Source organism: Nelusetta ayraudi, unplaced genomic scaffold, assembly GCF_046127955.1.
Source record: "Nelusetta ayraudi isolate G7.1 ecotype Tasmania unplaced genomic scaffold, CSIRO-AGI_Nayr_v1 ptg000006l, whole genome shotgun sequence".
Classification (NCBI taxonomy): Eukaryota; Metazoa; Chordata; class Actinopteri; order Tetraodontiformes; family Monacanthidae; genus Nelusetta; species Nelusetta ayraudi.
This window is the reverse complement of record NW_027466056.1, coordinates 377344-402500: the sequence shown is the minus strand read 5'-3', so window position 1 is coordinate 402500 and position 25157 is coordinate 377344. Positions and strand designations below refer to the sequence as shown.

The 25157-nt window shown below is 44.1% G+C and overlaps 4 protein-coding genes across 6 annotated transcripts in view; 1 reads left to right on the top strand and 3 right to left on the bottom strand.

The window, feature by feature from the left end:
• tab1 (TGF-beta activated kinase 1/MAP3K7 binding protein 1) overlaps window positions 1-6588 on the bottom strand; it is a 13059-nt gene extending 6471 nt beyond the window's left edge. For 2 of the 3 annotated variants that reach the window (XM_076012724.1, XM_076012731.1), the window contains exons 1-8: window positions 6409-6588; window positions 5821-5954; window positions 5428-5581; window positions 4332-4427; window positions 2917-3055; window positions 943-1059; window positions 683-789; window positions 1-67 (exon numbers count right to left, since the gene is read on the bottom strand). The exon at window positions 1-67 is cut by the window's left edge and continues 83 nt beyond it. In XM_076012724.1, coding sequence (XP_075868839.1) covers window positions 1-67; window positions 683-789; window positions 943-1059; window positions 2917-3055; window positions 4332-4427; window positions 5428-5581; window positions 5821-5954; window positions 6409-6573 — 979 coding nt within the window. In that variant the 5' untranslated portion in view covers window positions 6574-6588. The remainder of the gene's footprint in view (window positions 68-682; window positions 790-942; window positions 1060-2916; window positions 3056-4331; window positions 4428-5427; window positions 5582-5820; window positions 5955-6408) is intronic. The other variant, XM_076012739.1, reaches the window with a different exon arrangement.
• Window positions 6589-10401: 3813 nt separating this feature from the next.
• lgals2b (lectin, galactoside-binding, soluble, 2b) lies at window positions 10402-11538 on the top strand. Its single transcript, XM_076012381.1, has 3 exons — window positions 10402-10507; window positions 10965-11136; window positions 11304-11538. The coding sequence occupies exons 1-3, from the start codon at window positions 10446-10448 to the stop codon at window positions 11448-11450; spliced, it is 381 nt and encodes a 126-aa protein (XP_075868496.1). The 5' UTR covers window positions 10402-10445; the 3' UTR covers window positions 11451-11538.
• Window positions 11539-12077: 539 nt separating this feature from the next.
• On the bottom strand, window positions 12078-13275 carry uts2r4 (urotensin-2 receptor 4). The gene has a single exon (XM_076012440.1). The coding sequence runs from the start codon at window positions 13273-13275 to the stop codon at window positions 12199-12201; it is 1077 nt and encodes a 358-aa protein (XP_075868555.1). The 3' UTR covers window positions 12078-12198.
• Window positions 13276-15857: 2582 nt separating this feature from the next.
• On the bottom strand, window positions 15858-25130 carry LOC142879462 (arf-GAP with dual PH domain-containing protein 1). Its single transcript, XM_076012795.1, has 11 exons — window positions 24921-25130; window positions 22574-22704; window positions 22175-22266; window positions 20649-20731; window positions 20450-20562; window positions 19681-19827; window positions 19411-19494; window positions 18626-18688; window positions 18250-18321; window positions 17472-17703; window positions 15858-16553 (listed from the first exon to the last, which is right to left on the bottom strand). The coding sequence occupies exons 1-11, from the start codon at window positions 25006-25008 to the stop codon at window positions 16525-16527; spliced, it is 1134 nt and encodes a 377-aa protein (XP_075868910.1). The 5' UTR covers window positions 25009-25130; the 3' UTR covers window positions 15858-16524.
• Window positions 25131-25157: the final 27 nt, after the last annotated feature.

Genomic DNA, 25157 nt, shown 5'->3' with positions numbered 1-25157 from the left:
CTTCCAGAGAATGGCTGCCATGGACTTCAGGTTCTGCAATGACCGGTGCCGACTTGGCTGGACTGAGGTTTATGGAGAAATAAATACAAAACATGTAATGAACATACATAAAAAGTGCACCAGCGGTGTGCCTTGTCCATTTCATTTCCCAGACGCAGCATTGACAACAGAACTTTTTGCAGTTTATGTCGTCGTCTGGAACGTTGATACTGTTCACGCTGGTCTTGGAGCGATGGGGAAGTTTTCACATAGAATTTGGAGCACCTGTCATCGTCCCCCACTGGTGTCCAAGACCCCGAGACACCTGAACTGGATACTTGAAGGGGACTTTTATACTGGTAACAGCAGAGCAAGGGTCTCCCAGTTACCATCTTCTGCCATGCTGTCATATTTCTAAGGCAACCCGGTGTGGACAATCCATACAAATCCATAAATAAAACACTTTAATATGTCAATATGTAGAGAACTTATAATATTCCCACTGTCCGTATGATGGAAGTACCTCTTTTTTCCTCGTACTCTACAAACATTCTATCCATTTCTTTTTGATTAACATCATTTTCCCCAGAGGATTTTCCTCAGAGGACCCTTGCATCCCAGAGTCGGTTAGGTTAAATAAAAAAAAATAAACAAATAGGAATTTTAACAGTTTATATGACCCATGTCTATGCATTTACCTGAGCAAATCGATTTCATTGTAGTTCAACTTGGCTCTGTAGTCTCCGAGCCTTCTTGTGCTGCTTTGACCACAAATCTGCCCCGCCTGCCTTATACGACCCGAATCCACACCTGCACACAGACAGAAGAGACAGAAACGATTGGATGGTGATGATGATGATGAAGATGATGAAGAAGATCAGAACTCAAAACTGTACATTTGTTTTTATTTGCAGGTTTATTCATTCTCTTGAATTTGTTTCATTTATTTTTTTCCTTTCTCACCAAGCGCAGCCAGTCTCTGCAGCTCGTCCTCGTTTTCAGTCGTGTGTGGTCGGCCAATCTGAAGAACCTGGTTCTGGCCGTCCATACTCGACTTGCAAAGCAGGGCCCGGTTGGTACCTGCATTTTAAAAAGAACAACAACAACAATGACCTACATTTTTCTTTTCCCTTTGCCCATCAACAAATTCTATTTTTATTCCTATAAATAGTAAATGGACTGCAATTCCGGCGCAATGGCCTCTCATTCACTCACACACCAATGGGTGGCGCTGCCATGCAAGGCACTGCCAGCAACATTGAGAGCAATCTAGGGCTCAGTGTCTTGCCCAAGGGCACAATGACAGACTGAGATGGAGCGGGATTTGAACCGCCAACCTGTCGGTGCTTGGACAGCCCGCTCTACCACCTGAGCTACAGTCGCCCCCCTATGAACATTCTCACACAGAAATATTGCATGACATCACATGGACAATAACTAACTGCCTCAATCTCCACTAGAACATCAGTCAAAGGCTGTGTCTCAATTCAGGGTCTGCATCCTTGGAAGGAAGCGTCCTCTGTCTGAAGGAAGCGTCCTCCGTCTGAAGGAAGCATCCTCCCAAGGACCCGGCCCAGAAGGACCGACCCAAACCCCGCCTCCCTGGTAACCACACGGGACGGTCTAGCCTTGGGCGTATTTCCTGGTTGCGTCACCGCCGTTCCCTCCTGCTGGCCAACCCCGGAAGTGACGTTTTCATAGCATCAAGCTAACCATTGGTTCGCCATCTAACGATGGTGTTGGATGTTCAAATAAGTAAAAACCCTGCGTTAAAAACTGGATATTTGATGTGAAATTTCAATACTTAAATTTATACGTTGTGTCTTTGCCAGTAGATGGCGCTAATTTCAGCCGACTTCCCAGGATGCTTTGCAGCAGCACGCAAAGCATCCTGGGATACAGAAGGATGCAAAGGATAGTAGCGCTGCAGCCATGGAATCGGCTAAAAGTAGGGTGCATTTGGAGGGCGCATTTGGAGCGTCCTTCGGACTTTTGGGAATTGGGAGGAGCCTTCACGCAGTGCTGTGACGCAACTGGCCTTCAAATGAAGCCTTGGAAGGATGCAGACCCTGAATTGAGACACGGCCAAGATACTTCAGGCCGGTGTCATTCTCTCTTTTGAAAGAACGACACCTGCTGGCTGCTGAATGCAATGACATGATCTTGCCTGTCCAACACCTGGTGAGGTGTAGATTTTAATTATCAACTTTTATTAGTCCCAAAACGTCTCAAAGAACCAACCGGGCCTCCAGAGCAAGCACAATGCGACAGCGGGCAGGAAAACTCCCCTGTGGGAAGAAACCTAGAGCAGATCCAGCCTCCAGAGGGCGCTCACCTGCCTCTGACCACATATAAGAACTGCTTGGCTCTCTGAGGAAGGCTTGACTGCCGGAAGGTGTCGGGGTTTTTAATGGTTCGGAAGTTTCTCCTGTTGCGCTTCTTCTTGTTTATTCCATCCAGAGAGAACCTCAAACTGACAACTCCTGAGTCCAGCAAGCACTCACGTAGAGGCTTTTTCCTTTAGGATACTTCAGGACTTTGACAAAGCTAACAATTGGAAAGAGTTCACTGCATTCATTCCCTTTCTTGGCCACTAGGTTGGAGAATGGTTCTGGGTTTTCTCTTGGATTTTTGTTTGGAATGTATCTTCCATGTTTCTTGCGGCAGGCTGCAGGGCTTGTGTGGGACGTGTGCAGACAAATCACGATAAATCACAGTCACGATGGTCATGCACCAAGCACATTACAAGTGAATGGATGAATGAGAGGCTTTGTAAAGTGCTTTGAGATGCCGTGAAGGTGCAGTCCATTTCCTCTTTGCTGTGACCGATTCAATGGCCGATGCAACGTTCAGCGCTTCCCAAGCAAACAGATGTTTTTCAGGGCCTAAGAAAGTCGTCAGTCAGCTACTGCTGTATTAGAAAATGTGAGTTCATACCAACATTGGCAATGTAGAGCTTGTTGTTGAGGATCAAGGCTACAACCGCTGTGGCTCCTCCTGACACCTCCTTCTCCAGCTCTTTAAGACGCTCCTGGACCTTCTGACTCTGAGAGGAGAGCTGGCTGAATGAAACACTCTGACCGTGCAGAGGGGGTTTGAAGAGAAGGGAGAAGCAACACAGTGCAAACATTAAATACAGCGTGGGGGGAGGGAGTGGAAAGAACAGGACGCTGTCTGAAAGAAAAGTCAATGACTCAAATGCTAAAAGGTGGAGGTGCCAAAGATGTACAGCGAGATCACTGAACATGAGCTAATCAATAACAGTCAACAAACCTTTCTCAATGAAACATCAAAAAAAAACATTCACTTGGACTCAAACTTCTTCTTCTTTTCAAAACCTCCAGTCTCATCTAGTGGACCATGACAGCACCTGCGGTCTGTGTGCCAGTTGACCTCACGTGACCTCTAAAATGAAGCTTCATACATGCGATGGGCTTCAGTGGACGCAAAATGAAGATGAAGGATTGTCAAATGGACGAGTGCAGTATATATACATATATATGTATATATGTATATATATATATATATATATATATATATATATATATATATATATATATATATATATATGTATATATGTATATATGTATATATATATATATATATATATATATATATATATATATATATATATATATATATATATATATATATATACATATATATATATATATATATATATACATACATATATGTGTGTGTGTGTGTGTGTAATATATATATATATATATATGAATGATTAATCACGATTAATTGCGTGGTAGCCCTCTGACTGGGAATGGAATTGAATCGTCAGGTACCCAGCGATTCCCACCCCAAGTTGGGTCGCGGAAGAGTTTGGATTGGCTCACAGCTTCCTGGGCAGTTTAAAATGCAGATATTCATAGAGAAAACGTTGGCCGCATGACAGGAAATGGTTGCGCTTTTCATTTTTGTGTGTGTAAATTTGAGTGCTGCGGATTATAATTGGGGGTCGCCATTTCATTCTAAGGAAAAAACGTGTGGACCCTGAGACTCAACCGGTTGAGAACCAGCGGCCTACTGCAGTGTCGACCAATCACAACACGAGGCCATGTCTTCTTTCTGCTGCTCACCTGCTGTAGGTGTACTAACAGCAGCAGAATAAAACACATACATAGGATGCGCACTGGTGCAACGGATCTATTTGGGTCACTGGCAAAGTTTGATCTTCCTGAGGAAAGCAACACAACACCACATCTCACACTCAGTCATTCATTATGTATTGCAGGTTATCTGTGTGTGTGTGTGTGTGTGTGTGTGTGTGTGTGTGTGTGTGTGTGTGTGTGTGTGTGTGTGTGTGTGTGTGTACTGGGGGGTCATGGTGTGCGTACCTCACTGGGTGGCAGCGGGTAGTTGGACAGATGAGCTTTCTCAGCAAGAGCATCATCTATGGTTTCAAAGTAGCTCTTCTCAACCACGTCGAAGGCCTGAGGGGAACAATGACGACAACAACACAATGCTCAATATGGACTTGACCATCAGGCCAACTGCGGCAACACAATCTGACTGGAGAACAGTTTGTACCCAAGGTGGTCCTGTGATTGTTCTAAAGGCTAAACGGTGGATTCTGACCTCCTACAAATTCGAGAGCAATCTGAGATTTTCTGAAATTCAAACGCTGGTGTTGGATTCATTCTGTCACAGCAGCTGTGTTTTACATGGAGACACATAATCGGACTAAAGGTCCAATCAGATTAAAAAGGCTTCATGTAAACACGTCAATCGGAGAAGATTCCGATCCGGTCCATTGTCCTTTTTTTTTTTTAATCCAACAATCACGGGGGGGCGGGGGGGGGCTGTATTTCTGCAATTCAACTTAAAAGGTGAATGCGACATATTATATAAAGGAATAATATGCAAATCAATATATTTCAACTTTTTATTTCTTTGGATTTTGCTGATCAGGTCTTGCAGCTTAAAAAAAAAACCTCAAATTTTAGAATAATTTTCTGAATTTGTGGCTTTAATAAGCTGAAAATCTTAACCAGCAAAGTTACAACAAGGAACTGCTTGAGACGTCAATTTGCGTGGAATGGCTCAATAAAAATGTGTTGCTTTCATCTTTTATGTTAAATTGCCAAAATAAAACAACTTTTACTTGATGTTCTAATTTTTCGGGTACTTCCTGTATATAAAAAGGACACATTTTACTTTGGTGATTCCAGATACCCGCTACTTTTGGGGTCTGTACGACAAAGTTTCAACGCGCCGCGCGCACTCGGCACGATTTAAATAAAATGTAACAGAAATAAACCAGACACTACACCACTGGACACACTGGTGTGTGTGTGTGTGTGTGTACTTCAGCTGGAGGCGACGCTTCACCGTGCTCGTGAATGAGTGACACACACACACACACACACACACACACACACACACACACACACACACACACACACACACACACACACACACACACACACACACCTGTGTGAGGATCCTGCGGAGGTCGCTGTCGGTGTGACAGGAGTTGAGGTCCCCCAGTAGCAGTTCCGCCGTCAGACACTGGGAGGCAAAACTGGACACGCGGCTGCCGTCGTAGCCGTTGAAAACTCCGTAGAGGAAGCAGCCGTCTTCGCTTCTAAGGAGACGGAGGGACAAAAACAGGACTGTAGCAGAGGAGGAAGGGGGCGGGGCTTGAGTGCTCCAGCGCTGTGAATACTGCAGCCCTCTAACGTTATAGTCATAATAAAAAGGGGAAAAAAAAGAAAGAAAAAAAATCCTAAATATATTTATTACACCTTACATTATCATTACTTATGCTTAGATTTAAAAACAACAACAACAAAAACAAACAGTTGTGTTTTGGGTCAACCGTACCTAAATCTGAGGTGTGCGTCTTCGTTGCTGTGGCTTGGAGTTCCTTTGCCATCGGGGCCGCCGTAGACGCAGTTGGATGCAGTGCCCACGCCGCACATCTGACACAGCGGCAGATCATCCGTCCAACTCTGTTGCTGTCGCGACAAGCACAACAGAGAGAATTGGTCACCAACAGACGTCAGCAGCTTGTTGTTGTTTGTTTGTTTGTTCATCTGCCTTCGCCCAAACTCCTTTCCTTCCTACTCAAGTCACAGTCGCTCTTTCCAATCCCCTCGTCCCTTTGACAGGACTTCCCTCCTCTGTGTGTGTGTGTGTGTGTGTGTGTGTGTGTGTGTGTGTGTGTGTGTGTGTGTGTGTGTGTGTGTGTGTGTGTGCGTGTGTGTGTGTGTGAGTGATCCCACACTGCACTACTCCTCACTATGCTTTACGTACAGGGCAACGAATCCGTCGTTGATGATCAGAACGAGTCATGTTTCCAATAAATGGCTGATGTGCACCAAGTGAGGTTGTGTGTGTGTGAGAAGAGGAACACGTCGACAATAGACACGCGCCGACAAATCAGGGCGACAACATTAAGTTTTCACTCACACTCTCGATGAAATTCCGACGTTGAGCAGCCATCTTCTTCTTCTTCTTCTTCTTCTTCTTCTTCTCCTCCTTCCGCTTCTTCTTCTTCTTCCTCCTCCTCCTCCCCTTCTTCTTCTTCTTCTTGTTCTTCTTCTTCTTCTTTCCATAGTGTTGTATTACCGCCATCTTCTGGAGTTATCTCGCTCCTGCGTTGTGCTGGTGCATTTTGGCAACACAACCTTAGTTTAGTTAGTTAGCTAGTTAGTTAGTTAGCTAGTCCTTACCATACAACTGGCAATCAATCCACAGCGGTTTCGGCAAGTCAATAGAGCCAACTTATTTTTTTCTTTCTCTTTCTTTTTTCTTTTTTATTATTATTTTATTCTGAAAAATTTCTTTCACCATTCCTACGTATTTCAATTTTTTTCTCAAAACTGTACAACATTTTTCCACAAAAACAGATTGTTCTAGAGATTTGCCCAGCGGTCATCTTTGGATTGATTTTTGAATTTGATAGCCGTCCCAAAAAAAATCTGTCCCGCTCAGAAATACAGTTGCATTGCTTCATGTTGTGCTATAAACATAAACGTGTGTTTGTTTCATATAGCAAAATGCTTCTTTCTTTTTTTAAAGTGAAAAGAGGGAAATAATCACTCTGATCTTAATTTCGCAAAAGACGCAAGTTATATTTTGCAGCACTTTCAAGCTTACAATTCAAGCCAAGCACTTTTCAGACCTTCAAAACACATTGAAATCCAAGACCTTTACAAACTGTCAAACTGTTTCAACAATAAAAGAAAAACAACACACAATGAGAATGAGGGAAAAAAAACAAAACTAAAAATAAATCATCCAAACATCCTTTTATGAGCGTGTGTGTGTGTGTGTGTGTGTGTGTGTGTGTGTGTGTGTGTGTGTGTTTGAATAAAATATCCACACAACACAAACAACAACAACAAAAAGGAGCGGATAGCACTCCAGCTATGCAACAACAACAAATGTGTAAAAACACAGCAAATAAACCCAATAAAAATCTGTTAGCGTGTTAAAAAAAAAGGAAACTGCTTTAAAAGCGCAACTTTGACATTTTGCTTTATAGCTTCAGCTGACTTTTTTTATCATTGTGCTGAGTGCTACATGTGCACATTGGCCACAGAAATCACATGACCACAGTAATTACATATCCAATGACTTGCCGTGCAAAATGTGCCCAGGTTGGCAGGTGTGGGTCTGCATTGAACTCGCCCTGTGCATACATGTTCCTCTTCTTATCTACCTCGAGGAGATAAAGCAAAGGGAAGGAAGGAGGGAGGGGGTGTGGCCAGGTAACGATCAGTACGCTGCAGACCACAGCAAGGTTGAGCTTCTCACCCAGCGTGCTGAGGCTCTCTGTGATGAAAAATGTTCAATACCTCAATATGATACGTTATATTGTACAGTATGTCACACTTTTCTGTTTCATACGTATTCCATGTGTGTTCATTCATAGTTGTGATGCCTTGAGTGACAACCTACAATGTCAATAGTCTTGAGAATGAAAAAAACAAAAAACAAAAAACAAAAAACAACATTCAATCAGAACTCATAGACTCATGACTTCAAACTACTCACGTGAAGTTGCAAATGATATGATATTCTTTTGCAGTTATTTATCCATCACACCCTCAAGGTCGCTCCCTGAAAATATTGCCCAGCATTGAAACGATTGTTAAAGCCCTGGGTTTTCTCTCTCTGTGTGTGTCCTCTAAAGTCCTCTCATTTTAATAAACACAAAACAATAGATTTTGTCTTTGTTTCCTCTTGTTTATTAATGTTCATATGTGCAAGGTGAGAAGCTCTTTGGTCAATCATTTTCTTCCCTTGTTCCTCATTGGCTGATTCCTGTTGCGTCACACGGTTATATTAAGCACCCAGCTACCTGTCAGGCTCTGTCGCTCTCTGGACAACCCCACTGAAGACTGGCAAGATGGTGAGTAATGTGGACGTTACTCATTTCTGTTTAAAATAATAATAATAATAATATTTGTGTTTTTATTAAGAGAAACATGAAATTCTCTATATTTATCGTTACTTGTCATACCACAATGATAGTAATAAAAGACGAACAAACTGAAATTCAGAAGCAGCTGTGTGTGAAACATTTTTTATTGTTAGGGTGATGAGGGCTAAAGGGTTCATAGGGAAATGAGTTATATTGGTGTTCGGACGGGGAAAGTCTGTGGGTGCTTGAACGCACGTCAAAATAAATAAATAAATAAATTAAAAGAATCCTCGCGTGGCTCCCACACTTCTTTCGCTTTTATTTCAAGTTGAAATAAATCCACGCAAAGAAATGACGCGACTTCCGAGTCAAGTTTGGGGCCATAAAGTAACGAGAAATTAAATCCACTCAACGAAAAAAAAGTTGCGTGGTCAGAACGCTGTTTCTACCATACCTGTCCAACATTATCACCCTGACTGTCGCTCCACCCCCAGTGACGTACTTAAACGGTCCACACCGATGCAAAGAACCTCTATAATCAAGTTAGCGAATAAATAATAATAACATAAGCAAAAATGATATAATTTGCCTAGTGTGCATTAAGAAAAAAAATAATTAAATACTTAAATGGCTACAAGGACCGCCCCCCCCCCCCCCCCCGCTAATTATTGTTTACAAAAATAAATTACAAATTAAGCGAGTGTAGCCATAACAATAGTTATTCAATTCATCCATCTAACTTTTCAGATATAGTACCGGTATATGTACTGTATATTAGTAGTTTAAGTATTGTTAGAATATATTTATATTCTAACAATCCTTAAATATACTTGTTATTACTGATTATTCTGCAAATAAGTTTGAATTGAATGAACACAGGTTCATTTAACAAGACTGGAAACACTCAACAAGTATTTGTGCCACTGCCTACGTGATCAGCTCAGTAGTATAACCACATCATGTATGTCTGTCTGATGTATGGTCAATTATAAACCAGCACTGAGGTAAGTTATTAATGTATCTGATTCAAAAGAGTTCTCAAGGTGCTGAAGAAGCCAAAATTGCAAAACATCAGGCGATGCCCTGGGTTTGAATGAGAAGCAGGGAAATTCTAACTCAACTTTGTGAGCTTTTTGGACAGTCAGCGGGAAAGTAACACACTTACACACCTTTTAAATAAAGTTACTAATGTCCTATTCCAAGTTGTTCCAAGAAAGGGCGTTGCACAGCGTCTCTGCCCTTTTGTTCCCTTTTTTTTTTTTTTACAGTCACTTCCTCATTTAGTGGTTTTACAGCTGATAGCGTGTCGCTTCCTCCAGGTTGATCATTAACACCCAGAGATAAAAAAAAAAAAGAAAAAAAAAGAAGTAAATAATCACTTAAAGCTGAGCAGCATTTGACAATGTAAGCATGCTTCTCCCAGGCCCTGCTGCCATTAAATCGTGACGCATTGTTGGTTGAAGGCTGGGCAATATAGGGAGTATTTATTGCCCCCGTCAAAACATTTGAAATTCAGAAAATCATTAGTGTGGCAGAATGAGTAGAATGTCTCTTTTAAAAAAGGGATGGTTCAACATTTTGGCAAACGCATCCATTGTCATAATCTCAATAGCCGTGTAAAGTAGTAGATTCTTCACTTCACGTGTCCCTGAATGTATCCCTCTGCAGGTGTGTACCTGGAACTGCACTCCAGATACACACCTACTGAGTGGAGCGAGTTCCCTTTTAAATATCACTGTAATATATTAAGTTTCAGTCAAGCCACTGAACTGACGTTCTTGAACTTGAATTATTATATCAATGGCTGAAACAAAAAATGGATGTGCATTGTAAGAAACATATGAAAAATACTATTTTCAACCAGCGAGTGAGACATACTTTTTTTTTTTTTTTTAAGTAAAGTCTGTGCAGCTCAAAGTATAGGAGTTTTTTTGTTGTTGACCAAACCAACTTGTTTACTTTTGAAAGCAGAATAGCAAAAATGTACTTATTTAACCAACAACAGACAATGGCTATAATCACTGGATTTAATTCACACATTTCTTTGCATGAATTTTCCGTTCAGAAAGTGCTGGACATGGCCTTCAAGGAGGGGCATGAGCTCAAGGTGCGCGTCAAGCCCAATGACGACTGCGGCAGGTCAGTTGTGTATACGTGCAACACCAATGGAATGATGGAAATGTTCACCTTTCCTGAATTCCCTTGAGTTACATTTGGCACCTTTTGGATCCGGGCAGCTTGTCTACAAATGACCAAAGAGTCAGGATGCAAAAAAACCCTGTGTCTGGTTTATCTTCCACAGAAGTACATACACAAGTTTGTACTTCTTCCTGCTCCTTTACGCTCGTGTAATCTTAAATGCAGCTTCGATTTTGTTTGAATTTTTTTTGTTGTTGTATTTTTTTCCTTTTAGTTGTTTTTTTTTTTAAGTCCACACCATCGAAATAAAGTATTCAAATCCATCAGACAGCACAGGACAACTGAAAGGTGCTTAATAATCTACATTATCGCGTCGACCGTGTGAATGTTCTGCAAAGTGGGCACTGGGTTTGTCCTCGCCGTTCACCTTTCCAACGGCTTCCTGTCCAACTTGCAGCTTTTCGATCAACATTGGGCACGACGGCGACAACCTCGCCCTGCACTTCAACCCCCGCTTTGAGCACGGCGGTGACGTCAACACCATCGTCTGTAACTCCTTGAGCGGCGGCAGCTGGGGGGACGAGGAGCGCGAGGGACATTTCCCCTTCACGCGCGGGGAGGAGCAAAAGGTTCGTACGGCGCCGCTTTGAGCCTCAGCCGTCTGTGGAGTCATGGATTGCGAGACATTTTCTCTCCACACTGTCAATTGGTTTGGTATTTTCTTCATCAGTGGGAAAAACTCAACCGTCACTCACAAATACACTGTTTTTGTTGTTTTTGTCCCCCCCCCCATCAGTTTTTCATCAATTTCAACAACGAGCAGTTTTACATCAAGCTTCCCGATGGCCACATGATGAACTTTCCCAACCGACTGGGTGACGTTAAGTACAAGTACTTTCACGTGGCTGGAGACGCAAAGATTATTGGCATTAAGATGAAGTAGAGGGCCACCGCTGCTCACCCTGCGCCTGTTGAGAAGGCAACGTTTTGTTCCATGTGTTTTTTTTTTTTTTAAATGAATGAGATTAATAAAGCCGAGGACATTGGATGTGACAAAGCTTAGCACGTGCAACATTAGCGCTTGTCTTGTTCAGCATCTTGTAAGTTTCTCCTGGTTTTCAATAAATGTTGTCACAGGGTTCGTTAATAAACGTGGTTTGTTTTTATTCCACCGATGGCACCTGCGCTACGTATTAGAAGTTTCAAAAAAAAAGAATTGAAGACGAGCGAAATGACGGTCGTGGCAAAGCGCGTGCGTGTATGCCAACCTAGGATCACGACAGAGAAAACTGAGGCGCATGCATGGGAGGGATGTATAAGACCAAGCCGCGGTAAAGATATTTTACAGGGAGACTCAAAAGAAAGTTGGCCTTCGGCTGTGGAATTTGGCACAATGCAACCACATTCCCGGGGAACTCAGCCAGAACATGAGTTTTGCTGCGGCGCTTTAACCGAATGCACCGAGCAGGCATTGAACAAAAATAGAACCTCCCAGCAGTGAATGTCATGAAATGGTCTTTTTGACTCACATAATAATAAACTAAAAAAACTAAAAAAATAAAAATTAAAAGACATTAGCCACTTAATCAACCGCCATGGAGCTCGTCAGGTAGAATGGGTATATTTGCATATGAGTATTAAAACGTCTAACAAAGAATACACACACCTGCTGTTAACTTTAGACATTTTGGTCACTCCACTTCCTTCTGCGTCACACCTGACACGGGGTCGACCCTGCTCATACCCAGGGACTGACTTTTCTGCGCCAAATATTCTTTGTAATTCCTGGTCAAGAAGGTATACAGCAGCGGGTTGACGCAGCTGTTTCCGTAGGTCAGACACGTGACGAAGAAATTCACATAATTATGAGCGGCCGGAGACAGAGCCTTGAGGGATTCGGGGGAGAACAATTTGACGAGCTGCCACCCCCAAAAAGGCAGGAAACACGTCCAGTAGGCCGCCACGATGCTAAAAATCATTGATATGACTTTTTGCTTGAGTCCTCTGCGGTGGACAGAGCGGCAACTCTCTCCTAATCGGGCCTGTGTGGCCCAGTAGTGCCTGGACAGCCCCAAATACAGTCCAATGATGACCACGCCAGGAATAAAAACACCTGTGAAAAACAGAACCGTGATGTAGAACTTGAAGGTCCCGGAGGTCCAGGTCGGGAAGCAAATCCTCTTGACCAAACCGCCGGCGGTGAGTTTGCTCACCCTGAGCCGGATCATCACCATCATGGGAAGAGTCAGGACAAAGGCCGAGGCCCAGATCACCGCTGCCACCAACTTACGCCTGCGGGAGGAGGACCTGTGGGCGCTGAATGGCCGGGCCACGGCGCGGTAGCGCTCCAGGCTCATGGCAACCAGAATGAACACGCTGGCGTGCATGGTCAGAAGGTCCAGGCTGAGCAAGATGTGGCAGCCGGCCTCGCCAAACAGCCAGTCGTGCGCCAGGTAGGTGCAAACCACAAAGGGAATGGTGGAAAGGTAGATGAGGTCAGCCAGTGCCAAGTTGATGATGTAAACGTACATGGAGCCCGTCCGCCGCATGGCAGCCGAGCGTGTGATCACCAGCGTGTAAATGTTGCCCGCCACACCCAAGGCGCACATCAGCATCAGGGTGGCACTAAGCAGGGACGTCACCCAGAGGACCCCACTGCCACCGGCACCGCTCGCCTCCTGAGACCAATCCCGTCCGGACTCGGGGCTGTGGGCAGCCTTCAGCTGAGGGCTGCTGCTGCTGCTGCTGCTGTTGTCAGTGTTATTCATTGTGGGGAGTGGAAGTGAAGTCAAAGCGTCAATGCCCACAAACAGCTGTGAAGAGCGATCATGTACAGGGCCGGTGGGAGAGAATGGGGAGGAGGCATCAAAGTCATGCACGACTGGAATAACCAAGGTCAAAATGTGAAACCAGTGAGTGAACGAATGACATGAATCAAAAGAGCGACTGGGTTGTTAAATCTTTGTGAATCTGTGTGCAGGTCCAGGTTTAAAGCGGCACAGAAGAGGTTCCATTGCAGGCGTGTTTATCGCATTGGATCCAAATCAAACGTTCCCAATGAGCTTCTCAGAGAAGTCTCTGCTGTTTGAAGAGTACGTTTTCAAAAATAAGATCCAGCTGACAAGAAGGTCTTGGGGGGGGGGGGGCGGGATAAAAAAAATGAAAGAGCAGGAAAAGCCTCATACATACGGAAACCTCCTTGATTAGAGTTCAGCCGTGTCCACTGGCTCGAAGCCCACCTGGTGGCTCCTCACGGACAGCAGGGTGTTGTGGTGGTAAAGCCAGTGTCCACTCTGGATAGAAACATTTCATCTATTTACTTGGTTGTTCTCCTTGTTCCACATCAGCACCACATCCAGACATGAAGATACTCCAGAGTGCCTTCTGCTCTACTTGCATTCCTCATGCGCGGCGCCGTCTTTAGGATCCACTTTTCAGAGAGGACTGCCAGCAGTTCCTCTTCACTCCTCCTTCTTTACTCTCTCACACCCGAGTGAGAAACTAGGATATAATAGACTACTGGCAGACTCTTGCCAGGCCTCAACCCACTGTGTTTGCTCTTTAAATCCGTTACAGGGCCGAGTTGTTCACAAGCCAAAGATTTTAAATTGATTTAAAAGGGACGTTTTTTTTTTTTTTAATGAGGCAAAAATAAGTTGAGAAAGTTTTACCTTACACTTGCCGTGTTTTTCTATATAGACAGTATCTATGTCTATATCTATATATATATATACAGGCACTACCCTAAACAATGAGAATATCAAGTAAAAGTTGTTTTATTTTGGCAATTTAACATCAAAGATGAAAGCAAACAAATTTTATTGAGCCATTCCACGCAAATTGACGTCTCAAGCAGTTCCTTGTTGTAACTTTGCTGATTAAGATTTTCAGCTTATTAATAAAACCACAAAGCCACAAACTCAGAACATTAGAATACTGTGAAAAGCTTCAGTTTTGTAGCTTCAAAGAGTCCAAAGAATCCAAAAGACCTGCAAAAGGCTCCTGAGCCTTTAGAAAGTCTGTGTTGGGTTGTTGGCTCAGAAGAGTTCACACATGGGCAAATACAACAACCTTCTCAGGAGGTTCTAATGTTCTGGGTAGTACTGTATACTATGTACATCAGACAGCCAGACTTCCCTGGTCCCAGTCCCCTCCTCCAGCTCCAGGACCTCAAGGCTTCCCAGGCCAGCCGAGAGGAGACCTGGTCCCTCCAGAGTGTCCTTGGTGTTCCTCGAGGTCTCCCCCTGGTGGGACATGCCTGGAACACCCCCCCAGGGAGGCGTCCAGGAGGCATCCCAAACAGATGCCGGGCCACCTCAGCTGGCTCCTGTCCACCACGTGTTTGCCCTTCTGCCCCCCAGAACAGCAGCGCAGATGATGTCATGCGTTTCGTTCACACTGCATTATCTATGTGTTGATATATTTATACACTCTGTACATACTGTGAATTTGCACAATGACCTATGGCACTTTAGATTAGATAAGACATGGGCAAACTATGGCCCGAGGGCCATTAACTTCAGTCATTAACTAAAGTCAGTCATAAAATATCTCTATTTCCTCCATGTTTGCAGTGTTCTCAGAGTCATTTCAATAAAGAGCTAAACACCCTGGTGGTTCTGGATGGTACCGAATGGTTCTGGATGGTTCTAGATGGTTCTAAGAGCTAAACACCCTGGTGGTTCTGGATGGTCCTGGATGGTTCTAGATGGTCCTAAGAGCTAAACACCCTGGTGGTTCTGGATGGTCCTAGATGGTTCTAAGAGCTAGATACCCTGGATGGTTCTAGATGGTTCTAAGAGCTAAACACCCTGATGGTTCTAGATGGTTAATAATAATAAAACTTTATTTGTACAGCGCTAAATCACAACCAATGGCGTCTCAAAGCTGGTTCTAAGAGCTAAATACCCTGATGGTTCTAAGAGCTAAACACCCTGATGGTTCTAGATGGTCCTAAGAGCTAAACACCCTGATGGTTCTGGATGGTTCTAGATGGTCCTAAGAGCTAAACACCCTGGTGGGCCTTCAAAGTCACTGATTTGGTTGCAACTTTGCTTTTGTTCATTTTCAAATTAACATTACAGCAACATGTTTCCTCCATGATATCCCATGATAGAGCGTTTTGTCCTATGAGGTGGCTCACCACAACACTCCATCCATCTGCTGCTGCTCCGCTACCCCTCCATTGTGGCCCCATCAGTCAAAAAGTTGGCCCACCGCTGGGTTAGATGCCGTACTACTTCTAATTTCTCTGCACCTGTGTAATAACAACTTAATTGCACTGGTAGGTTGCAACATTTGCTTCATGTCAATGCACAGATAGGTCAGTGACAAACTTTATAGTAAAACATTCTATTTGTGATGAAAAGGGATTTATTCACCGGGGTGATTGTCTGTTGGTTTTGGTCAAAGGCAGTCCTGTACCAAATTAAAAGCATCACCACTTGGACATTACAGCATTAAAAAAAAACGGGTCTCATGTAAAGAACTACAAACTAAAAGACAGGAGGATCTGCATGAGTAATTATGGAAATACATCAAAAACATTTGGACATTTCAAAGACAAGTTTGAACAAAAATATTGGAAAATGAACCCGGTCACTGTTCACCAATTAGCCCAGTAGAGGTCCTGGTGAATCACAGCCAGTGTCAAAACAACGGAGGCAGAACAAACCCTGCCTGTCATACAACGTGTATGAGACTGAATCAGGTTAAACAGTTGTACAACCTCTATTATTATTATTATTATTATTATTATTATTAGACTGAAACTGCACTGACTGCCACCTCTGACAGACGCTTGGATGACAGACCGCCCACAAGCAGCATGGAGACATGCTGTGCCTTTCTTTCGTAACATTACAGTATGACGATATGATATTATGGATTATACGAAGCATTTTTTTTCAATGAAGCATGCCTTTGGTAGTACCGCCGTTCACGGTGCCCGTGCAGAACTCGTCTTCATTTGAGAGTGAAACGCAGGCAAGTGGTTGGCTGGATCTCGGCGGTGTCCTCTAGTGCCTGCGTTTAAACATGGCTTCCACTGAGAAACAGAGAGAAAAACAAGAGAAACCTGATTCCATTCACCGTCAACAGCAGTATTTCACAGCAATAGTTAGCATCGTTTAGTACCTCGTGGGAACACACACAAACCCACCCACCCACGCACGCACGCACGCCGACCCGGCCCGACCCGACCCGACCCGAGTGGGTGTTGAGTGGTAGAAACGCACCCTTATTGATTGAGGGTCAATCCGGGTGGACAGCAGCCGCGTTTCCATGACAGTTTCTTTGCAAAATAACAGCAATATTTCTAAAAAATCTCGTCCCGCGAGGTATAAATCTGCTTTTCCACGTCGTTTGCTGTCCAGAATGGTTGTGCTATTTTTCTCTTTGGTCACGTGACCGTACGTCACGTCACGTCCGCTGACGTGTCAATGCCAAAAAAAGTGTCTCCATGACACTTTAGCGATATTCCTCTTTACGGACACGTGTGGAAAAGCCTCCTCACGAGAGCCTCAAAACCCTTTGGAGAGGTTTTACTAAGTTGAGCTGTTTCCACCACCAGTTTTTATGGCCATATTTAGGCTTTGCGCAGCTATAGATGGCTTCTGTCACACCTCTCTCAATCATTCTCGCCACCCCCTTTTCCAAGATGTGAATGTTGGAGTCCTCAAAGCAGTGATCTTTCTTCTCCCTTCAGCTCACTTCCAGGTGTTTCCCACCGTGGTTACTGACCTGGGGCTTCCAAACAATAGAACTGAAGAAGCCTCTGGGATGAAAGGTCAACATTCTTCCAATAACAGACAGAAAACAAATCCAGTTGCCTGCAATCGAACCCTCAACGGCGACCAAAGTGTGAGAGAAAATCAGTGTATTATTATTGTTGTTTTTTGTCCTGAAAATGCCAAGAGGTGGCAGACAGACGCTGAATAACCATTTCAACGTTGAGTCTTCTTACTGGTGTACTCCTGGGGGGACATCTGGGCACTCATTACGCTGTTGAAACGTTGCAGCCAGTCTTGCTGGTCACTTTCCGTCTCACAGGTGAACAGGAAGCAGCGGTCTGGGGTCTGTATGGTGATGCCTTGCTGCCAGGCACCGTTGCAGTTGGTTCCAGCTGGCAACCCAGCAGCGGCACTGTAACCCTGACCCGCGTTCCCCAGAAACACTTCACCCTTGGCAAAGGCGTCCTTCAATCACAGAGAAACACAGGCCAAATATGTCAAACTTTCTTCATGCATACGTTTGATAGAAACAGTCTAACACAGCGTTTGTGTCAAACTCATAGAGGAAAATCTATTGCCAAGCGGGCCGGGCCGGTAAAATCATGGTATGGGGATAATAACGTAGAAATAACGACAACTTCCAGTAGTTTTCTTTGTTTTACTTTGTTCGTGTTCTTTCAGCACTCTGCACTCTGCATCAGCGTTGCCAACTCCTCAGTAAGGAAAGCCGCTATTGGCTGTTCTGAAAGTTGCCAAATGACGTCATCGTCTCATTTGCATAACTGACTATTTGCACTTGATCGCAACGTAACAACAGCAGGAAAAGTCGCTGGATTTGTCGCTAGTCGCTTTTGACAACAAAAAAAAGTCGCTATAACTGTCTCCCAAGTTTGTTTGTTTTTTGCTTCTGCGTGTTTATGCAGCATTTCTCTGTTGCATTTATTTTATCAGGGAATTTTAATAATAAAATGTATGTGTGTACATGTATGTATGTATGCATGGCTGTCATACCAGTGGATCTTTGAAGTACATAAGTCGTCGTTGGTCCAGGGTGAACCAGCGTTTTTTGAAGCCTTCTGTTTGCTACAAAGATGAGTTGAAAGACAAAGAGTCAAACAGTAACAACACACTGGCAAGGACAACAACACAACAACACTGTGTAGGTTATTTATAAGATGTATAATATAATATAATTAGAAATAAATGACATCAAATAAAGACCAAAAGTCATGTGCATGTTTGTATTAATATTTTCCCTTTGGGAATATCAGGCATCATCAGAGTAAAGTCAAATTACTTTTGGCTTGGCACATTTTTGTTTTGGCTGCTAGACTTTTGAAAAGATTTTTCTTGAAAAAACGGAGCACGAGGCGTCCGCTTGACTTGCCCTGGGCCCCGTCTTCTCCATGTAGCCCTCCTTCACAAAGTTGCGCGTCAGTTTGGGCACAAGCTGGAAACAAGGAAGGGGACCAAATAAATAAAGTTGTGAGCGATTCAAATAACGAACTCAAACTATTGAGACGCAGCTTCTTCATTTATTGGGCATAAAATGTAACGATGATGGTGACGTTACGAAATAATATTTATGATGATAATTATAATCAGAATCCTTCATTCATTCATTCATTCATCTTCTATACCCGCTTATTCCTATTCAGGGTCACCATAGAGACAAACAACCATTCACACTCACATGCACACCTACGGACAATTTAGAGTCTTCAATTGAACTCACATGCATGTTTTAGGAGTGTGGGAGGAAGCCGGAGAACCCAGAGACAACCCACACAGACACAGGGAGAACCCAGAGAGAACCCACACAGACACATGGAGAACCCAGAGAGAACCCACACGCAGACACAGGGAGAACCCGGAGAGAACCCACGTAGACACAGGGAGAACCCAGAGAGAACCCACACACAGACACAGGGAGAACATGCAGACTCCACACAGAAAGGTCCAAGGCCCGGGCCCCCGGAATCAAACCCACGACCTTCTTGCTGCGAGGCGGCAGCGCTGCTAACCACTGCGCCACCGTGTCGCATAATCACAATCACCATTATTATAATATAACAACAGGAATCAAATGTGTAAAAAGTCGTGGGGCTACAGTAGAAAACTTTTTTGAATGAAGGAAAAAAAAAAAAAAAAAAAGTGTCTCTGTGAGCTCACCTCAGCGTCCGTTGCTCCTGGGAAGGCCACCTTCAGATAGTGAAGCTGAACTGCACGGATTGAATTGAACCAGTCTACAATCTCCTGCAGGACACACACACACACACACACACACACACACACACACACACACACACACACACACACACACAGTTTCTATCGTCATCCACTCGCTTCTCTTTGCTTATTTCTCTTAGAAAACCGTCCCCATCAGACTGAAGAGGCTTTCGACAGGCGTGCATCGGCAGACGGACGGTGGTGGTTCAGCACCTTGCCACTGTCGTGGTACACAAAGATGTTGCGGGTGCTGTAATCTCGCAGGTACGTGATCTGCACGCCGTTGGGGTGCCCAATCTTTTCCGGCTGGAAGGTTGCATTGATGGTGTCCACTTTAATCACCGCCTTGGGTTCCTTTGCCTGCGATTCAACGACAAAACGCAACAAACCGAAGGAGGAAAATCATTTGACCTCATTCACCTTTTTCCCACAGTTTTCACTGCGGTAAATCTGAAAGCCAGGACGTCTGCGTGGTTCCAGATGGCTGCGAGTGACTTTGCAAAAGTCCATCCGAGTTGTCGCAGAATGGGTTATACGCACACTTGTCGCACACGGTGGGGTCCAATTATCATGCCTATGGACGGCAGATCTCCGTCCAATCACAACGCGCTATTTTCACTGGTCGGTGAACCGGTCATGTGACCTCGCACGTCACGTCCGCTGACGTGTCAATGGCCAAAAAAGTGTTTCCACGACGCCTTAGCGATGTTTCTCTATATGGATACGTGTGGAAAAACCACCTCATGAGAGCATCCAAACCTTTTAGCCATAATTATATTTATATATTTATATATTTTTATATCATATTTGAGAGGTTTTTCCAGTCTTTTTTATTGCCATATTTAGGTTTTTGGAGCAATTCCAGGGTTTTTTGCGCCGCTATCGATTCACAGTCATCCATTCATGTTCTCTCTCGTTCTTTCATCACCCAACCCCCGTCCAAATAAATGTCATAAATGAAGCAGGGAAAATGGATTCTCACGTCATATTTAGTGAAGTATTTGAGCGTGCCCTCCCTCTCGGAGAGCACGAATCTCCTGCTGAGGAACTGCCCGTTGTCCCGCCCTCTCTTCATCAACACGCCATCCCTGATTCCTGCAGACAGCCAGCAGAGGTTACCACAGTGCAAAACCAGAAGGTATATGTACCTCAATATGTGTTTGTGTTGTGCGGACACTCACCTTCCTCGTATTCAAAGTTCTTTGCAGACTCTGAAAACTCCTTCCTCTCATACTTTGCCCTGATCCACTGCTCCCTCAGCACCCTGAACAACGAAGAGATTGTGTGTCAACACTTTTAACGATGATTAAAGCACAGAGCAGAAATTGATAGCGGACAATTCAGGAGTCGCCTAAACCAGCGGTCCCAACCCCCCACGGGCCGCGGACCGGTGCCAGTCTGTGGGTCATTTGGCACCGGGCCGGACAAAAAGAACGATTAACTTGTGTTAAATGAATCCCGTTTCATTCATTGTCTGAGTCTGGAGAATTTTATTTTGAAAAATAGCGTCGAGGCGTTCGTCTCGGTCACCTGATACGTTAGCGTGAGATTAAACCCACGAGCTAGCAAGCTAACAAGCTAGCAAGCAACATGAGTGAAAGCGAGCGTCTTTGGAAAGAGGAAAAGTCCCAGTGAGGAGACGGAAGAGTCCACGACTCCCAAGAAAAAGAACGTTTTTTAAAAAAATGTTTATGTTGTTGTCGCCATGTTAAGAGGACGCTGCTAATAAAGTTCCAAACGTGTACACAGTGGATTCACGTTTATCATTATTACATTTAGAAAATACCACCGTTTTCATGCCGGTCCGTGAAAATATTGTCTTGCATTAAACCGCGGGGCCGTGGTGCTGAAAAGGTTGAGGGGGGGGGACTGCACTAAACTGCACAGATCACTTGTGCAAGACCAAAATATGTCAATAAAAACTGGTGATGGAAACGACGACAGTTGGAGAAAACCTCTCTGAAAGGTTTTTCCACACATTGAGGAATATCGCAAACGTGTCATGGAAACACTTTGGTCACATTTACACGTGAGCGGACGTGACGCACGAGGTCACGTGACCAGTTCAATGAGCAGTGAAAATGGTGCGTTATGATTGGACGGAGGAGGAGGCGGAATTTTTTTTTTTTTTACAAGTAACCAAAGAAAAATTTAAAACAAGCATTCTTGAATGCAGATTTACACAAGGAATTAAAAAAGGGGAAGTGAGGGAGAAGGTCTGAGCAGAATTCCGGCTTATGCGCTTCGTCGCACCATTCAGTGGAAACACCTGCAAATCGCAATTGTACTTTTGCGGAAATTTCTTTAGAAAAATCGCTTTCATTTTGTGAAAAAACTGTCGTGGAAACGAAACGAAACGAGACCAATAAAGAAAACCAGAAAAGCAGAATACAGGTGAGTGGAAACTGCAACAGTGACACGTGTCATGTGACACCCCCGCGTCGAATCGAAACGCCTTATTTGCCAACGCGCACTCCACATACACATACATACATATGGCTCCTACATCAAGAGCAATGCTAATGTGTAAAGCAGTCACTTCCTTGTGCGCGCTTCTATTCCCATTCAATTGTCAAGGTCATCGACCTCAGCAGCATTTAGCTACAATTAGATACAATTAGATACAATGTGATCCCACTTCTACAACTATGAAAATAAAATGTACATTTTTAACTATATATGCAGTTGTGTTGCATTGGCTACTTACTGACAGTCTTTGTGGCTTGGTTTGTAGTAGTAGACTGGAACAGCTGCCTCGTACTTTCTCTCCATCAGCCCATTGCCATTCTCAGCCATGAACTTGAAGCACACACACACACACACACACACACACACACACACACACAGAGGAGCGACGCATTATTCAGAAGTACTAACTCGTCACTTTTGTTTTTTGTTTTTTGTGATTGAAACTTCTCGCTGTTGCTTTAACAAGAATTACGACACCTGGTGAAAAAGACTGATCGAATCTTCCAAGTTTTTAATCCGGAATATATTAAGTTAAGTTCCGGCTTTAACTCTGTTAAATTCAACTCGCCGTCGTTGACCAATGACCGGGACAACATTCAATTATTCTGTTCTGTTCTGTTCTGTTCTGTTGCCTCACCTGCACCTCATGGTCCTCCCAATGCGAGAGGGACAGCGACTTGATCTTGCTGATGTCAGGAACGTTGCGGTGAATTCCAGAACAATCCAGGCAGATGAACACTCCCAGGGAACACGAGCCCCAGCCAGGGTCTTCAGAGAGGAAACAGGAGATCACCGAATGTGAATACATGTAGTCAGTTTTCTGAGAGATAGGCATTAATCTCTACCATTAACTCGATCAACACGAATCAATCAAGGTTTGATTTTTCTTTTTTGTGTGTGTAGTGTTGCAGAGATTAAAAGCACTTGTTTTTGTAATTGAATGAATACATCTGAATGCCACTCATCTTTAAGTAAATAAAGGTTTTAAATGGAAAAAGGTTCAAAATTGGAAGAAATTCTCAAATGAGTCAAAAGATTTTTCACAGAACTTTTTGAGCTTTATCGTCACGGCTTGGTCACTTTGATCCCAACCCACGTGTGTTTGGAGAGCAATGCCCTAATCTTGCACTCTCAGTACCTTGGAATTCTGCAAGTAGTTACCCATCCAAAGAGCACCGAGACCTAAACCAGGAAGCACTCCTCTCTATATACGACAGTCATCGTCATTATTCAAGACAACACCACAATACATTGTGTTAACATGCCCACTCACGTGGCTACTGCGTGTTTCCACTATTAACCAGTGGGGGGCGCCGTCGGGGGCCAGCTAGGTCTTCTCTGCTGGCCTCACCATACTTATACTAGTCTGTTCTTTTCACGTCACATCTCAGTCAGCTGCGACAGCCAATCAGATCTCGAGTCCGCGACGCCAAGACCAGCTATAGTTGCTTTACGCTGAACTTCCCACGCACGCGTGTCCTGTGATTGGATGAGGAGCCCTGGGAACCTTCCAGACTCAACCTGGAGATCCAGTTGCCACCGCCACGAGCCCGCGGCGGCTGAAGGAGAAGATGAAGATTCAGTTGCTGAATCATCTTCAATTTTAAAATGTCAAAACTCGGCGCATTTGGCGCAGCAGCTGCAGCAACATGTTTGATTGTTTCATCATAACTGACTAATTCAATGCTCTTGTTGGTGTCTCACATACGAATCAGCGACAATATGCGGTTTATTGGACCAGAGTTTAAGATCAAAGAGTCTAGTGTTGGCGGACTTATTAAAACTTTGTTGAGGAATCTTGCCTGTTTCTCTCAGGTTTGACAGTACCAGTGGCCTCACTTACTGAGTCTTAATGGTGATTCGAATGCTCCAGAAACTATGTTTTTGCTCCACTACGTCCCCAACACGAAGGCGATGTAATGTGTCAGTGTGATTCTCAAGCCATATCGGAGATATTATGAGGCGTTATTTGCTTTCCGCTGGACTAAACGCGGCGTCACCGAAATGCACGGCCTGCCACTGCTATCAACAAACTTACACTGTGAGGTGAATGTAGGGAAAGAAAACATTGGTGCTGGTGTGTCAGTTGTTTTATTGTACAAAAGGACTCGGTACAAAAAACAAAACAAAACAAAAAAAAATCACGGAAGACACACACACACACACACACACACACACACACACACACACACACACACACACACACACACACACACACACACGGTGTACGGTAATGCGATTGAGGGCGGAGGCTCTCTGCTATTTGGCTACCAGCGCCGACAGACTGTGACAGACACACTTTACAGGTGAAGTCAGAGTTAATAAAGTCAGGAAAAATCGACCCGAACCAACCCAAGTTCGGTTTCAGTCACGATGATCCAGACTTTTGCGAACGCTGCCCGCCCCGCGTGAAGTTTGTGGTTATGTTGCGCTAAAACGCGGCCGTGTGGAAACGGTGGTTTCAGGCGGAAATAAAAGTATCCGTCGCTGTCACTCACTGTATGAAGTGCGACACGAATGGGCTCACAGCGTGACTGGTTTGTCATTATTATACACTTGGTTTTCTTTTGTTCAGACAGATCTGATAGGTCCGTTCGAGTTGCTATGTCATTAGCTTCCCTGGTCAAAGGAGTAGCACACAACTATGCGGGCTACGCAGAAATGCGCTTTCTATGTCTCACCTGTGGCAACAGGTTGCCTCAAGAGGTTTTGTTCGGCCAAGTCAGTCTTATCAACGTGAAGTATGCACGACAAAAGTGCCAAAAAAAAAGAAAAAAAGAAAAAAGAAAAAAAGAGACCAAGCTTGAAAGAAGAGGGCAGCGACGGACTGCATCAGATAGCAACCACATTAGCGCTTCTTTACCGACTTTATTCCCCCCCACCCTATAATACACAACCAGGCATTCCCAGTTTCCCCCCCATCCGCAACAATTCCAGACGTTCCCTGGTTGCCAGTAGTTCATACAGACATGCCACGCTCTTACCTGGAGCCCCGCAGTCTGCGCACACGTCATTGGGAGGAATTTGCAGGATCTCTTTCAGCGCTCTGGCCGCTCTTTCATTGACGGACATGTCGAATTCAGCGCACGTATTCCTTTCCTGGTGAAAATAGGGGGGAAAAAAATTAATAATAAGACATTTAAAAAAAAAAATCCCCTCTTGCGTGGAAGGAACCACAGTCACACACTCAAAAAAAAAAACAAAAACACACACACACAAAA

Coding starts and splice junctions, on each gene's coding strand:
- LOC142879462 (XM_076012795.1), bottom strand. CDS start 25,008: ATGTCCGTCAATGAAAGAGCGGCCAGAGCGCTGAAAGAGATCCTGCAA. Junction 22,267..22,573: donor GGGAGGACCATGAGGTGCAG/GTGAGGCAACAG, acceptor GTGTGCTTCAAG/TTCATGGCTGAGAATGGCAA. Junction 19,495..19,680: donor TGTACCACGACAGTGGCAAG/GTGCTGAACCAC, acceptor TGTGTCCTGCAG/GAGATTGTAGACTGGTTCAA.
- uts2r4 (XM_076012440.1), bottom strand. CDS start 13,275: ATGAATAACACTGACAACAGCAGCAGCAGCAGCAGCAGCCCTCAGCTG.
- lgals2b (XM_076012381.1), top strand. CDS start 10,446: ATGGCCTTCAAGGAGGGGCATGAGCTCAAGGTGCGCGTCAAGCCCAAT. Junction 10,508..10,964: donor CCCAATGACGACTGCGGCAG/GTCAGTTGTGTA, acceptor TCCAACTTGCAG/CTTTTCGATCAACATTGGGC. Junction 11,137..11,303: donor CGCGCGGGGAGGAGCAAAAG/GTTCGTACGGCG, acceptor CCCCCCCATCAG/TTTTTCATCAATTTCAACAA.